The following is a 17274-nucleotide window of genomic DNA, read 5'->3' as shown; positions in this document are numbered from 1 at the left end:
GTTGAAAGGTATAAGAAGACAAAACAACTCAAAGGCAACCCATTCGTTCCACCGATGTTCCCCAGGTTTTGTTGGAAATGGGAGATAGCAGGTACTCTGTAACTTTTCTCATGATCTCTATGGGAGGAGTTGTGGTGATTCTTTCAATGTTGAGTCTTTCAATCTAAAGAAAATTCAGTACTGGAAACACAAAACTGAAGCTGGGGATGGAGATCCTAATTGGGATTTAGAGCATATGATGTGGTGTTTTAACAAATGCGAAGAGGTAGCTAACGGCACCAGCCTCTGAAGGTTAAATCCAAAAAAGAAGAACAAGTTATGCAAAAGGCTGAGGTGCCCCCATCTTTATTTGGCACTCTGATATTGTTAACTCTTGTTCTATCTTGATGAAGTTATGTAATGTAATTACCTTTAGGAATGGCATCATTCGAGATAAAGTTTTTTGCTGTATCTAAATACAAAGGCTTCAAAGCTTTCAAGGTTTCAAAGGTACATTTAATGTCAGAGAAATGTATACAGTATATATCCTGAAATTCTTTTAATTCACAAGAAGAATCTACATGGGACAATAATAAACCAATTTACCAGGTTATGTGTACCATCTACAAGATGCTTTGCAGTAATCTGCCAGAAGCTCTTTGAAAACACTGTCAAATGCCATTTCATCAACAGCCTACAAGGACAAGAGCAGCAGGCGTAAACAAAAACATGGTTTTCACATTCCAGTTTTTGCTTGGCATCATCCTGACATGGAAGTGTATTATTGTGTTCCTTAATTGTGGCTCAGGATCAGTCCAGAAAATTGCTACCCAATAGCAACGTCAGAAGGGCTGCATTGATTGAAGCAGGTGTCTCACTCCAGGCTTCTCAAGGACAATTAGGCAGTGGGCATTAAAATTCTAGCCTTCAGTAGCACAGCCACTGTCCAGGAGCTGGCATAAATAAATCATACAAACAAATTCTAAAGCACCATTTGAATCCTTCAATCATGCTTGTATTTAATTCAACTTCGCTCATCCCATTACTGAAATAACCAATGGACTCAATTTCAAGGACACTTCATCTCATGATCTTGATATTTATTGCTTGCTTACTTATTTATTTATCTACTTATTCATTAATTCATTTGTTTATTTGATTGTTTGCTATATCTTTTTCCCTATATTGTATTTGTACAGTTTATTGCCTATTTCACATTGGTCCTATTGGAGAGGGTCTTTCATTGATTCTATTTTATGTTTTGTATTTACTGTGAATGCCACAAGAAAACCAAGCATTGGGTTGTATATATATGCAATTAGATAATAAATTTACTTTAAACTTTGATTTAACCACCTTGCTTCATAAGCCATTTATAAACTGTGATGGTGGGGACATTCTCCCCTCTCCCATTGGGTTGTCGGTAAAATAGTCTGAATGCACACATTACAATGCTCAAGGACAACTTTTATTAGACCACAATCAGAGCCCAGAAGGGGCCACTTGTACAATAGGATGGACTCTTGGGCTTACAATCTACGCCGTTATGAACTTGCATTTTATTATTTACCTGCATTGCACTTTTTTCCAATAGCTTTTACACTTTATTCTGAATTGTTATTGTTTTAACTTATTCTAGCTCGAGGGACTGTTTAATGATTTAATTTGTAATAAACATTATGGAAGAAAAGAACTTCACCATATCTTGGTACATGGGAAATAATAAACCAATACCAAAACCATTTTGTCCAGGAGTCTTTATTTTGAAGCTACTGTGTGGCATCAGAGTAAATGATCAAGAATCAACTTTTTGTGCCATATACAAGATTCAAGATTGTTTAATGTGATTTCCAATACATAAATGTAAAGAACAAAATAATTATTACTTTGAATCTGATGCTGCACAAAAAATTGTAAAATAAAGAATACAATAAAACATAACAAATATAAATTCATAAGACAGCTTATATACATCAATTGATAGTACATCCATGAAGAGAGCCTAGGTACAGTAGTGTCTGTACATAAGATGAGTCTGACAGGAAATGATAAAGTGGTGATGGTTCGGGGTGTGGAGGGGTTGCTTAGTGGGTGGAGGTGTTGATCAGCCTTACTGTTTGGGGAACTAGTTTTTGAGTCCTGTAATCCTGGCATCAATGCTACATAGCCTCCTCCATGATGAGACTGGGCCAAACAATCCATGAGTAGGGTGAGCCTACTCATACATGATATTGTTGGCCTTTATTCAGCACCTTCCTGTATATATGTCCTTAAAAGTGGGTAAGCTGGTGCTAGTATTGTATTGGGTAGATTTGACTGTGCATTGTGTAGCCTTCCAGTCTGCAGAACATTAGAACATTAGAAAGTTTTTAACAAGAATAGGTCATTCAACCCAATAAAGCTTGCCAAAATCCTGTTCACATAGTGTGTTGAAATAACTATTGAATTTAGATTTGGAATTCTCTGAGATACTCCTCTCAGCTACACAACCAGGTAGTTTGTTCCATGTGTCCTCAACTCGCTTTGTGAAGAAATCCTTTCTGATGTTAGTCTGAAATCACCCCTAACAAATCTCCACCTACATGGATTAATTTTCAAGTAGCAGCTGGCATCCACCTTAATGATTTTGAGCACTTCTATCATGTCTCCTCTCAGTGCAGTGCAGTTCAGTTTCCATGCCATGCAGTGATGCAGCATGTTAGGTTGCTCTTTTCTGCACATCTGTAGAATGTCATGGGCATTGATGTATATAGTCCAGCTCTCTTCAGCCTTTGCAGAAGCAGAGGCATTGATGAGCTTTCCTGACTGTGCAGGATGTTTCTGGGACCATGAGAGTTTGTGTGAGATGTGCACTTCCAGGAGTTTGAAACTGCTCCCACTTTTCACTGCTGTGCTGCTGGTGTAAAGTGGTGCAAGTTCTCCTGAAGTCAAAGTATCTGCTTTGTCTTGTTGACATTGAGGAAGAGGTTACTTGTCTGGCACCAGGCCTTGATCACTTCCACCTCCTCTCTGTAGGTCATCTCACTGTTGTTGGTGATTAGCCCCACCACGGCCGTGCCATCAGCAAAGCTGACAATGTGATTATTCAGGTGCTTGGCTCACACAGTCATGTGTGAGCGGAGTGCACAGCAGTGGGCTCAGTTCATAACCCTTGAGTGCACCCGTGTCAAGGATGATGAGGGGAGCTGTTGTGCATCCTGACTATCTATAGATACTGTATAATACACTAATGTGCATGAGGATTTGGCTACGGTATGTTGGCATGACATACAACAAAAGACACATTCAACAAGAATAAAATGTCAGATGTACAGATATAGAATAAAAAATACAGTAACTTGCAGTCTGTTTTGCAGTTGAACTGGTAATATTTTATAGTGATATTATTTTTTCTAATTCCTTTGTCATAGTGAATGGAGCATCCAGGAAAAATATGTAAAAGAAAACACTTTGTGTCCATTACTGATAATTGATCATGAGATTACAGGGAGTTCAAGCCAGTACAGAGATATTTCTGATACTTCTGACATGTGTATTGAAGCAATGCTAATGGTTGCAATTGTATTTGTAATAACCTGCCAGCACTCACTGTCTATATTCACAAAAGAACAATAGTCACTTGGACCAAATAGAGCATGGCTATTAGCAACAATTCACAACCAATTCCGCAAGGAGCTGAGGTGGATGAGAAATGTCTCTCAAAGACAGGATAGATGAAAAAAAATGTAGATAAAGAAAATCCTTTTTAGGTATTTGCATGTGTATAGTGTTTAACAATGATCTGCCCTGTCTCATAGACTAAAGTGGAGAAACAAGCATTTTCACAATTTAAGGTTCAGGGGAACCTTGCAGCACATCATATTGACTGACAGAAAGCAAATGAAACAACAGGAAATGGAATAGACCATAGAACACTACAACACAGTGCAGGCGCTTCAGCTGACGATAGCAGTGCTGATCTTACAATTACTCTAAGATCAATCTACCCTTCCCTCCCTACATAGTGCAAACACGAGGAAATCTACAGATGCTGGAAATTCAAGCAACACACACAAAATACTGGTGGAACGCAGCAGGCCAGGCCCGAAATGTCGACTGTACTTCTTTCTATAGATGCTGCCTGGCCTGCTGCATTCCACCAGCATTTTGTGTGTGCTGCTTCTACATAGCGCTCTATTTTACTATCATCCATGTGTCTACCAAAGAATTCTTTTTACAGTAAATGCCCCTTATGCACCTGTCTCTATCAACACCACTGGCAGGGCATTCCAAGCCCCACAACTCTGTGTAAAGAAATTACCTCTGACATCCCCCCTCCATACTTTCCTGAAATCACAAAGTTATGTCCCCTTGGATTGGCCATTCCCACTCCGGGAAAAATTCTTTTGATCCTTGCCTCGTATCATCTAGTATACCTCTATCAAAATCTGAAACAAAGACAGAAAATTCTGGAAGAAGTCTGCCAAAGACTAAAGATAGGAGATTAACTTTATTTGTCACCTTAGCCTAATCATGGGACAATTTACAATGACCAATTATCCTACTGACAGTGGGAGGAAACCAGAGAAAGCCCATGCAGTCATGGGTGGTTGTAGAGGTTCCTTACGGAGGACGCTGGGTCTGAATTCTGAACTCTAACGCCCATGCTGTAATAACATTGCCTTAACCACTACAGTCCCATATCACTCAATTTTAACCATGATCTTGCTTTTTTTTCTTCTTCCAACTTGAATGAAGCCACTATCTGAAAGCAGCACTTGCATCTACAAATTGTTTTACTCCATTTTAAAAGCAGTAAAACAGTGCTGTGTCACAATGTAGATGCCAGGGCCAAGAAAACATACCAGTACCTCTACTGTCAGCACAGAAGCCTTGGCACTGATGACAACAGGATCTCAGTTCTAATTCTCCCAGACCACAACATTCTCCTACATTACCTTGAGAGCCGGGTTGGCCTCTCTGGTAGTGCTCTTAACTGGTTTCATTCTTGAACATCATCTTCAAAACTGCCTAACATATCACTGGTACCTGCCTCCCCACTATCAGGATGTATATACAGAAAGATGCCAGAAAAGGGTCAGTAACATTATGAAGGGTCCCACACAATACATTCATGGACTATTTGTCCCACTCTCATCAAGGAGGAGGCCTTGTAGCATCCATGCCAGGACCACCAGACTCAAAAACAGTTTCTTTCCCCAAGCAGTAAGACTAATCAACACCTCCACTGACTCCACCACAACTTTATTATTCCCTGCCAGTCAACTTATGTATGGACTAGTGTCACTTTATGGACATACAATCAATCTACTGTATGTATATAAGATAGCTTATGCATTACTATTTATTGTGTGTTTTTTCTTATTATTATGATCTTCATCATTTGTGTTTTTTTGCATGCTGCATCGGATCAGGAGTAACAATTACTTTGTTTTTACACTTGTGTACAGGCAATAACATTAAGCAATCTTGAATCTTGCCTTAATTTGATTTCTCTGCACTTCTTCCAATGCAGGTGTAACCTTCCTTAAATAAGGAGACTGAACTGCACCTCCAATAAAGACCAACATTCTATTAACCTTTTCAGCATATCTGCTTCCACCACTACCCCTGGCAGCATGGTCCACTCTTTACATAAAATACTTGACCCAAAGAGTAGTCCACAGGGCCATAAGAGTGGAATCTTCCCTCTTTTTCTATCCCTCACTCTGGCCTCATTATGCTTCTGCTCACCTGCCTATCACCTCCCCCTGGTGACCCTCCTTCTTCCCTTTCTCCCATGGTCCACTCTCCTCTCTTACCAGATTCCTTCTTCTCCAGCCATTCATTTTTCCCATTCACCTGGCTTCACCTATCAACTTCTAGCTATCCTCATTCCCCTCCCAGAACCTTTTTACTCTAGCATCTTCCCCCTTCTTTTCCAGTCCTGAAGAAGGGTCTTGGACTGAAAAGTTAACCTTTTATTTATTTTGATAGATGCTGCTTGATCATCTAAAGTCTTCAAGCATTTGTGTGTATTGCTGTCAATTTTCAGCACCTGCAGAATCTCCGGCCTGATAAAGCAGTTCAAAGGCATGTGCAAGGCTGCATTTATAGTCTTGAGAAATCAAAAATAAGAATGGAGATAAAAAATCAGTTTGAATATTGCATTTCAACAGCACAGTTTCATGAGGAAATAGGGCTACCAAAACTTAGTTATTGAAAATCATAACTGCTATTTTTCAGGCCAATGAGTTGGAAAAATACATTGCAGATAAATTTTAGATATGACACTTTGCAAATTTTATTTGGGAAAGTTCTTTTGTTGGAAAAATTTGCAATCACAAATGAAAATTGACCAAAAAACAAAGGATGAATTTCCTAATAAACATGGATAGATGTTGAACTTAAGGTAATTTTGCTTTCCTATGGTGTAAGCAGATGTTCACCAGCTCAACACTGTTATTTTTGTAATGACTGAAAAAGAAACTGGAGGAACTCAGCCAGTCAGCACTCAAAATACTGGAGGAACTCAGCAGGTCTGGCAGCATCTATGACGAGGAAGAGGCAGTTGATGTTTGATGTCAAGAGCTTTCATCAGGACTCAGAACTCGCTTTGTGGAGGCAGAGGGCCAAAGTTTTAGGTCAGGACCTTGATTCGGGGCTGGATGTACAATGAAGACAGCTATTATAAAGAGGTAAGGGGAAGGGTAAAACAGGTGCTGTTAGTTAAAAGGTAGAATTAGCTGAGGTGAGAGATGATTGGCAGTCAGAACCAGGTGGGCCACAAAAGTTGAGAGACAGAGATGGATGTGTGACAGCTGAAAACTGGAGAACAAAACAGGAGTGGTGTGAAAGAATCTCCTGTCCCTTTTGGAGACTTGCGGTACCATTGATATTGTGACTCATATCGTAAGGTTGGAGGAATCTGATCAGTAGATGAAGGGTCTCTACGAAAACATTGATGATCTCTGATCCACTGAATTCTTCCAGCAGTTTATCTTTAGTTCCAGATCCCATCAACTGCCCTCTCTTGTTCTATGACAAAGTGGGTGCTATGGTAGCATGGCAGTTAGCACAACACTATTACAACTCAGACTGTTGGAATTCACAGTCCATACATCTTCCCTGTGGAATGTGCGGGTTTTCCCTGGGTTCTCCGGACTCCCCACCCGCCCAGAGTCCAAAGATGTACCAGTTAGTAGGTCATTCTAAATTGTCCTGTACTTAGCTTAGGGTAAATTGTGAATTGTCGGGGGTTACTGGGTGGCATGGCTGATTCTGTGCTGTATCTCAAAATAAAAAAAGTAAATTTAATTGTACTGATATTCCCTCAAGCCTAAAATTTTGATCCAGGGACATGAATTCAATCCTTCTGTGGCTACTAAATAAATACTTTCAAATTGTTAAAAAACTGTTGAATTAGAAAGTTGCCTTTAGTAATAGTGATGGCTTTGATGCACCATCAATAACTCACTCTAAGGCGAGATATTGGCTTTTATTGACTGGAAGAAGGAACCAGGAGTGAGTGACCATCATACTACGTCCTGGAGACTGAGAGGCCGAGCATAGGCCTCAGATCGCCTTTATACAGGGGTCTGTGGGAGGAGCCACAGGAGCAGTCAGCAGGGGGCCTGTCCAGACAGGCACACGTAGTTCACCACAGGCTTGCTATTAGATTATTGTAAAACTTGACTGATTCACTCACACACAGTAGTTCAGGCAAGATCTACCATCCTTAACCATTCTCAGCCTATAGGTGACTCTAGACCTTGACACTGCTCACTGACCCAGCCCAGAAAAGTACTCATTTTCAAGGGGAGGCCTTGATAATGATTCACAGATCACAAGAAGAATGAAAGATCTTTTCATGCATACTTATATACAATTTTGTGTTGCTAAACATTATAATTTCTTCAGTCAGAGGCTGGTGAGATTGTGGAGTGAGCTCCCAGTGGTGGATGCGGTTTGAGTTAAGCAATTAAGAGAAATTTGGATAGTTACATGGATCAAGAGATGGTTCAGGTGTAGGTCAATAGGACTCGGCAGAATAGTATTTGGCATTGAGATGAGTTGAAGGACATATTTCTGTGCTTTAGAATTCTATGGCTCCAACTGGAACACTACAACATTTGAACAGCAATACCTCAAACAGTTTTATTGAAAGTGGCCTTTAACAGTGTATGAAACCCCCATCAACAAGGTGGAAAAGCTCGAAAGAGTGATCAGCACACATGTGAAACAGTGGCTTGTACTTCCACAATGCTTAAGTGCTGTTGGACTGTACAGGAACGGCAAATTAGAATTACCAATTGCAAATCTTGTGGAAGAATTCAAATGCACCAAAGCAAGGTTGGTCATGACCCTCACTGAATCTGAAGGTACTGTTATTCGAACAGCAGCTCCCTGTGTGGCAACGGGGAGGAAGTGGACCTCATCTGAAGCCATTCAGAGTGCTAAGACTGCTCTTCGCTTCAGGGATGTGATTGGCCAAGTCCAACCTGGGAGACCCAGGCTTGGGCTTGTCCCAAAGGCACCTCAATGGTACAAGGCAACATCAGTGGAAGAGATGGCTTGTCGTGGAGGAGGTGAGAAGACAGGGGGAGGCAGAGTGACACACCAGGGCCATCTCAATGACCAAGCAGGGCCAATGGACTAATTGAGAGAGCCTGGAAAAGAGGAAACTCAGTTGGCGTGACATCTGGGAGATGGAGGGTTCTCGGCTAAGTTTTGTCATAAGAGCCACTTATGACCTCTTAACAACACCCCAGAACCTGAACCAGTGGTGGGGAGAAGACCCCACTTGTTCTCTTTGTCAAGCACCTGGATCACTAAGGCACATTTTAACAGGATGCACCACGAGCCTCAGCCAGGGGCAGTACACTAGGCAGCATAACCAATTTCTCAGACAGCTGGTGTCAATCTTGGACCAGAGGTGAATTACCACAAATGCTCCCCCACAAACATTGGCAAGAAATGTCCACATGACACGATTTGTACCAGCAGGCCAACTTCCAGAACACCAGATAACATCAAAAGAGGTAAGCATTCTGCAGGCTGCTTGGGATTGAAAAATGTGCGTGGACTTGGAAAAAAAAGCTTGTGTTTTTCCCAGACATAGCGGCTACAACACTCCGGCCAGACATGGACTTGTGGTCCACAACAGCCAAGCTGGCATATGTTGCGGAATTGACAATACCATGGGAAGAAGCTTGAAGAAGCTTATGAGAGGAAAAAGACCAAGTACTCTGAAATGGCAACTGAAGCTGCCCAGAATGGCTGGAAGACCAAGGTTCTCCCTGTAGAAGTGAGATGCGGGTGATTTGTGGCTACATCTAAGACCAGTCTATTGAAGCAGATGGGGGTGAGAGTTTACTCACTCCAACAAGCAATCAAATGCAGCTGAAAAAAAGCAGTAATTGGATTTGGATTAAAAGGAAAGACAACAACTGGGCTGCGAGATGAAGACAGAAGGGTATGGAACTGAGGGGGGTATATCTGGGATGCCAGGTAGCACCATTTAGCCCTCTGGCAACGTCGTGGGCTTATCAACAAAACATCAAAGAAGGAGGGTGCCCACCTGATGACCCCGATGAGGTACCTACCCTCCTTGTCACCACTCCAAGCCTACTGCCAACATCAAGAGTGCTGACTTATCATAGGGATTGAAACATCAAGTCCTATTAGCTCTACTGTGCTTTAGTGTTCAATGACTCCAAATGGAATGCTACAACATTTGAACAGCAATACCTCAATTTTATTGAAAGTTATTCCACCATTAAAAATACCATCACTAAAAATTAATGTAGGGTTTGGAAACTTCACCCCAATGGTCATCCTCCCTAACTGATACAACTTAGGGTCAGCGCAGAAAAGCAGACCTCAGAGAGAACCAGAACAATCGAGAGACAAATTATATGTAAATAAAGCAAAGAGGTAAAGAGGGAAGTAAAAAGGTCTGCAGGAAAGAAAAATAAAAAAGTTCAAACAAGCTGCATTGACAACTTAATGGACTAAACATGAGATTTTAAAAGATTAGCTTTATTTGTCAATTCAACATCGAAACCTGCATTGTTTGCATCAATGAACAACAGAGTCCAAAATTACACTGGGGACAGTCCACAAATGTTGGCATACTTCTGGCACTAAAATATCATTGACACAACTTACTAACCATGAACTATACATCTTTTGAATGTGGAAGGAATCCAGAGCACCTAAAGGAAACCCACGCGGTATGGGGGAATGAACAAATTTTACAATCAGCGACAGGAATTGTACCTGGGTTGCTGGTGCTACCCATTGCACTAACTGCTATACAAAATGAGCCACCCCAGTTAGACATGAGAACTGAAGACTGACGAATAGGACAGATGTGTGAAGTGACTGGTGGGTGGGGAGTTTGTGATGTGGTGACTCCTCCCACTACTCACATGTGCTCCTATGATGAATGTCCAAAATGATCAATTGTTTCCATTCCAAGTACAGGAGTGCCACGGCAGTGTAGCGGTTAGCATGAAACCATTACAGCTCGGCATTGGAGTTCGAAGCTCAATTCCAGCATCCTCTGTAAGGAATCTTTGCATGTCCTCCCCACAGAATGCATCGTTTTTCTCTGAGTGCTATGGTCTCCTCCCACAGTCCAAAGATGTACTGGGTGGGTTAATTGGTCATTGTAAGTTTTCCCATGATTAGGCTGTGGTTAAATCGGGTTTTTGGGGGTGCTGGGGCAGCACAGCTTGAAGGGCTGGTAGGGCCTATTCTGTGCTGTATCTCTAAATAATTATGTACAATAAATTATATTTTGAGCAGCATCACTAGAATATGAAGCACTACCTCGACATTACAGCAATACATGAAGTTGTGGCATTATATCAGCATTTCTCTGTGAGGAGATGGCAAAATTCCATGAGTTGTCGAGGAAATCATAGTTTATCTTTTCCCAAAACAAATTGTTGCATTTCAGTGTTAAAAGTCATGTTCATTTTCAACTCAATATTGACACTTCAGCAACCTCTGGACATATATACTATGTTGCCTGCAATTGATACATCCATTCCACATTGGTTTGTTCGGCCATTATGCCATGATTTTAAAAACCTCATAATTACAGAAGCAATAATCTGCATCACCCTCTTAACAGAACTTTGCCTGGTTTTTCATAATTATAAACCGCTGATCAAATTTTACCTGATGAAATTTGACAGCAATGAAAATTAATGCATCATAGAATCTATATTTTATTACCTTTAACTAAATTATGAGAAATAAAATCATAATTTTACATAATGGCTTGCTTAAATGAGTAGTTTTATCCAGAAGCCCTGTTAAATTGAATTTCTTACTGATGGAGCTCAAAAGAGCACAATAATTTTTTGAAGCTATGTAGTTTTATATCTCAGCATTAACTATTAACCATCTAAGTAGATCATTTTATTCTGCATCCCGTTACCTCAACATAGACACTTGGTCCTTCGCGGTTGATTTTGACGCTGTGGAGAAGTCCATCTGCGAGGTTTCCAACATCAAAATTAAAGATGTCAGGATCTTTGTTATTGTCAAGCCTATATCTGACCTGCAAGCTCCCTGAAACAAAACAAAGGCATTCGTACATTTTTGTTACATTGACCAGATTAATTTTTTAACAGCACTCCGTAATCTCACACATATCAATGAATTGTCTCATCCATACAGTTTTACACACCATACCTTGGAAATGTTACAGTGAAGGGAAGACTATACTTTGTAGGGTTGCCAAGATCACTGGTGGATTCCAAGGTCAAATCATGAGGAGAGATGATTGAAACTTGTCCGATATTTCTTAGAATTTTGTGCAAAGTTTTATTTGATTATAATATTGAATAGTTATAATGTTTATATATATAAATGTTATTTTTATATATTTTACTTATAGGTTGAATATTTATAACATTTGATTATAACATGGAGGAAAACCAGCAGGAAAGAACGAAAGAAAAAGTTGGTAGCTTAGGTGATTGCCTCAGAGCTCACATTAAAAAACATCAGAATGGAAAATACTTAAGATTGAAGCATAGGATGATGGGAATTTGGAATTTTCTTCTGGAAATGGATCTTGATAAAGATGATTCTTAATTTAAGTCTGAGAATGGAAGATTGTTGTTAAAAAGTGGAAAAGAAAAGCAGTTGGATGGAATTAGTAAATAAACCAGATTTGATCTACAATAGGTAAATAACCATATAACCATATAACAATCACAGCACGGAAACAGGCCATCTCGGCCCTCCTAGTCAGCGCCGAACTCTTAATCTCACCTAGTCCCACCTACCCGCACTCAGCCCATAACCCTCCACTCCTTTCCTGTCCATATACCTATCCAATTTTACCTTAAATGACACAACTGAACTGGCCTCTACTACTTCTACAGGAAGCTCATTCCACACAGCTATCACTCTCTGAGTAAAGAAATACCCCCTCGTGTTTCCCTTAAACTTCTGCCCCCTAACTCTCAGAAAATGTCCTCTCATTTGAATCTCCCCTACCCTCAATGGAAACAGCCTATTCATGTCAACTCTATCTATCCCTCTCAAAATTTTAAATACCTCGATCAAATCCCCCCTCAACCTTCTACGCTCCAATGAATAGAGACCTAACTTGTTCAACCTTTCTCTGTAACTTAAGTGCTGAAACCCAGGTAACATCCTAGTAAATCGTCTCTGCACTCTCTCTAATTTATTGATATCTTTCCTATAATTCGGTGACCAGAACTGCACACAATATTCTAAATTTGGCCTTACCAATGCCTTGTACAATTTTAACATTACATCCCAACTTCTGTACTCAATTCTCTGATTTATAAAGGCCAGCATTCCAAAAGCCTTCTTCACCACCCTAACTACATGAGACTCCACCTTCAGGGAACTATGCACTGTTATTCCTAGATCTCTCTGTTCCACTGCATTCCTCAATGCCCTACCATTTACCCTGTATGTTCTATTTGGATTATTCCTGCCAAAATGTAGAACCTCACACTTCTCAGCATTAAACTCCATCTGCCAATGTTCAGCCCATTCTTCTAACCGGCATAAATCTCCCTGCAAGCTTTGAAAACCCACCTCATTATCCACCACACCTCCTACCTTAGTATCATCGGCATACTTACTAATCCAATTTACCACCCCATCATCCAGATCATTTATGTATATTACAAACAACAAACAAATACTATAAATGAATGGGAGGGTGAACAACCTGTTTTATCTTTCAATATTTACTCTTTTCTTCTTCCAAGTTCAACTGAGTCATAGGAGATTAGGATAGGTCCCCTGACCTAGGATGGAGTGAAACTAGGGGTAAAACTGTCAGCCATTCGGAGTTAAGGAGACAGAGTTAACACATGTGTAGTTGTGTTCTTTATACTCATCACAACAAAGTCAAATTTATAATCCTGTGCACAAGTACATGTACGTACTGATGCAATGAAAAATTTACTTGTGAACATATCTAACTAGATGACCTCCAGTGGCAGGACAAAATACGCATTCCTATCAGATTCCATCACCTGTAGTCTGCCATTGCCTCCACTATGATCTTAAAAGTTCAAAGTTCAAAGGTTCATTTTATTATCTAATTATGTTTGCAGAATACAACTCTGAGATTTGTCTTTCCCAGATAGCCATAAAATACAGAAAATCATTGACATAGTTGAAAAAAGACATTAACCCTCCTCACCTTCTAGTTGTAATCCCCCACATGAAAAGAAAAAGAAACAAAAACTCGTAAACTCCAAACCCCCCAATCCCTCCCTCTTACAAAAACTAACAGACCACACACATGGAGAAACAGCAAAAAGATCAAATTCCCAACACCCAGCCTGCCAATTGGCAGCAAGAAAGAAAGGGTGAGAACACAAAGGAGAAACATAGATTTGAAGGAGGCCAATGTGAACTACAGTCCAATCCATAAATCTCAGAATTTCAATACCATTTCTGAGAGCATAGGGACCCAGCAGCCCCTCCAAGGGCTGCGACATGAACCATCTTCCAACCTCTGTCGATAGTTACACTCTTCTCTCCTAATCTGCCTGACACTTTTCTTCACCTGGATTCATCTATCACTTTGTAGCTCTTGTTCAATTCCTTCCCCACTTCAGCAGTTAGCATTATAATTTACAGCACCAGTGACTGAGGTTCAATTCCTTTAAGGAGTTCATACATTGTCCCTGTGACCCTATGGGTTTCCTCCCACGTACCCTCCAAAGCCATAGGGGTGGTGAGTTGTAGGCATGCTGTGTTGGTGCCAGAAACATGGCAGCACCTGCTGGCTGCCCAAGCGTATCCACGGATTGTGTTGGATGTTGGGGCAAGTAACACATTTATTTCACTGTATATTTTGATGTTTCAACATACATGTGACAAATAAAGCTAATCTTTATGCTAGCTATCACCCCTCTGTTCTTTCAGTCCAGATGAAGGGTCTCAATCTGAAACAGCAACTGTCGACTTCCTTCAGCAGAAGTTTCACTCAGTTCTTCCAGCAGTTTGTTTCTTGCTGTAAGTAAAGAGAGGTGAGGGGCGAGGTGGGAGCTATCATTTAAATAAAATCAGGCTAGGTAACACTTCAGATCAAAGCACAGGATGATAGAAAATTGAAACTTCTCTTATGTAAGTGGACATTGATGAAGATTGGCTCTTAGTTTGAAGATGCCAACTTTACAAAGAATGAAAATCAGCTGCAGCATCCATGAAAAGGGAAAGGTAGACAACCTGAATATAAAGGGTTGTTTGGGAATTTGCAAACCACCTGAAACCGGTTTAGACAGAATTGTCTGGTCTGTATTGGCTCAGACTCTTTTCCCTGAAACAATGGAGGCTCAGTGTTACCTAATAGAGGTTTATGAAGTTATGAGGGACATTGAAGAAGTGAATGGTCACTGCTTTTGTCCCAGGGGAGTGAAGTCTAATACTTAGTTACACTGGTTTAAGCTGAAAGTGGAAAGACCTGAAAGGGACACAAGAGGAATTTTTATTTCACATATAGTAGAAATATGGAAGAAGTTGCCAGTGGAATTGCTGTATATGAGTACAATTTTAATGTTAAAAAGACATTTAGACAAGCACACAGTTAGGAAAAGTTTAGAAGGGGATCTTTCCATGATGTTGGGTGGTCAAAAACCATAAGGAAACAATGGAAATTCAGTGAAAGAGAGTGCTGCAAGAAGCAACTTCAACAATGCAAGTTGAAATGTGACTTTGCAAAACACAGAATGTAAACACTGAGTGAGAATAAAATCAGATTAACGAAACAAACTAGTGCAGAAACAAACTGGCAACTTTATGGTTTACTTGCTATCAATGTTCAGTTAGAATAACTCTGCAAAGTAAGTGAGGCGCTAGAAACTGTGAAAATAAATGTCCCATGCATTAATTTACAGATCCTTGAATGATATGTCAAAAACCAAAATTAAAATAAAAACTTCAGAAAAGCAGAGGGAAATTGAATTTTTTTAAAATATATAGTACATTGACACAATCTAGAACAAACTGCTTTCGACCATAAGACGTATGGTCTAAAGACATAAAAAATATCGTTGCCTTGCTGCCATTTATGAGCTGGTGTGGACTCTGGGGTTCTCACATTTAACTGTTGGTCTTTCTTTGGGGCACTTCTCTGTTTTTGTGGATGTTTGCAAAGAAAATGCATTTCAGGATGTATATTGTATACATTTCTCTGACATTAAATTGGACCTTTGAACATAGGAACAGAATTAGACCATTCAACACGCTGAATGTCTGCACTGCTATTCCAACATGGCTGATGTATAATAAAAGCAGATTCAATTGATAAGCTCAAAAGAGTATTGATGTATAAAGCTGAAAAATGTTGGAAGCAATCCAGCAGATGTGGGGCTAATCGAACATAACAATAAAAGAAATACCAGCTGGTGTTTCAAGAATAGCTAGGTTAAGGAGCAACAACTGTCATTCGCCGAATGAAAGGTGGTGATAAATCAGCATATGGTAGAATGATAACCTGTCTAATTTGTATCACAACAACAACCTCTCACTCAATGTCAGTAAGATCCATGAGCTGATTATTGACTTCAGGAAGAGGAAACAGGAGATCCAAGGGCCAGTCCTCACTGGGGGAATCAGAGGTGGAGGGGGTCAGTAACTTTAAGTTCCTTGATGTTATCATTTCAAAGGATCTGTCCTGGGCCTTGCAGGTAATTGCAATTATGAAAAAAAGCACAGGAGCTCCTCTACTTCCTTAGAAGTTTGCAAAGATTTGACAAACTTCGATAGTCAAGTCAAGTCAAGTCACTTTTTATTGTCATTTCAACCATGACTGCCAGTAAAGTACACAGTAAAAATGACACGTTTTTCATGACCATGGTGCTACATGAAACAATACAAAAACCATACTGAAACTACGTAAAACAACACAGAGACTACACTAGACTCCAGACTTACACAGGACTGCACAAAGTGCACAAAACAGTTCAGGCAGTACAATAAAGACAATAGGCACAGTAGAGGGCAGTAGGTTGGTGTCATTCCAGGCTCTGGGTATTGAGGAGTCTGATGGCTTTGGGGAAGAAACTGTTACACAGTCTGGTCGTGAGAGCCTGAATGCGTTAGTGCCTTTTGCCAGATGGCAGAAGGGAGAAGAGTTTGTATGAGGAGTGCGTGGGGTCCTTCATAATGCTGTGTGGTGGAGAGTATATTGACTGGTAGCATCATAGCTTGGTATGGAAGCATCAATGGCCTTGAGTGGAAAATCCCTACGAAAAGTATAGAATATAGCTGAGTCCATCATGAGTAAAGCCCTTCCCACCAATGTGCTCATCTACACTGAATGCTATTGCAGGAAAGCAGCATTCATCATCAAGAGCCCCACCACCCAGTCCATGCTTTCCTCTCACTGCTGCCATCAGGAAGAAGGTACAAGAACCTCAAGACCCACACCACCAAATTCAGGGATAGTTATTACCCCTCAACCATCAGGCTCTTAAAATAAAGAGAATAACTTCACTCAACTTCACTTGCCTCATCACTGAATTGTTCCTAAAACCCATGGACTCACTTTCAAGGACTCTTCATCTCATGTTCTCAATATTTATTATTTATTTTTTGTCAGCTCAAGCTGGTAAAACCTAAGGTACAGGCATAGTTAAGCATGCTCATTTATTATTTGCTAGGATTTTTCGGACTATTCTAGTGGTGTGTAGTATTGTGGCTTTCTGAAGGTTTACATCGATATTGCTGTGTAGCCCAAATTGTTTAATGCTATTGAGCAGTGCCTTTGAGATGATACCTGTTGGACAAACTACTATC

The 17274-nt window shown here is 40.3% G+C and overlaps 1 protein-coding gene across 1 annotated transcript in view; it reads right to left on the bottom strand.

The window, feature by feature from the left end:
* The window catches only part of LOC132394274 (contactin-associated protein-like 5), a 1716192-nt gene that overhangs the window by 136646 nt on the left and 1562272 nt on the right, over positions 1-17274 (bottom strand). The window contains exon 20 of the mRNA XM_059970198.1: positions 11411-11544. Coding sequence (XP_059826181.1) covers positions 11411-11544 — 134 coding nt within the window. The remainder of the gene's footprint in view (positions 1-11410; positions 11545-17274) is intronic.

The sequence above is a fragment of the Hypanus sabinus genome, chromosome 5 (assembly GCF_030144855.1).
Source record: "Hypanus sabinus isolate sHypSab1 chromosome 5, sHypSab1.hap1, whole genome shotgun sequence".
Lineage (NCBI taxonomy): Eukaryota > Metazoa > Chordata > Chondrichthyes > Myliobatiformes > Dasyatidae > Hypanus > Hypanus sabinus.
The sequence above is the reverse complement of the archived record's forward strand: the minus strand, read 5'-3'. Positions and strand labels throughout refer to the sequence as shown.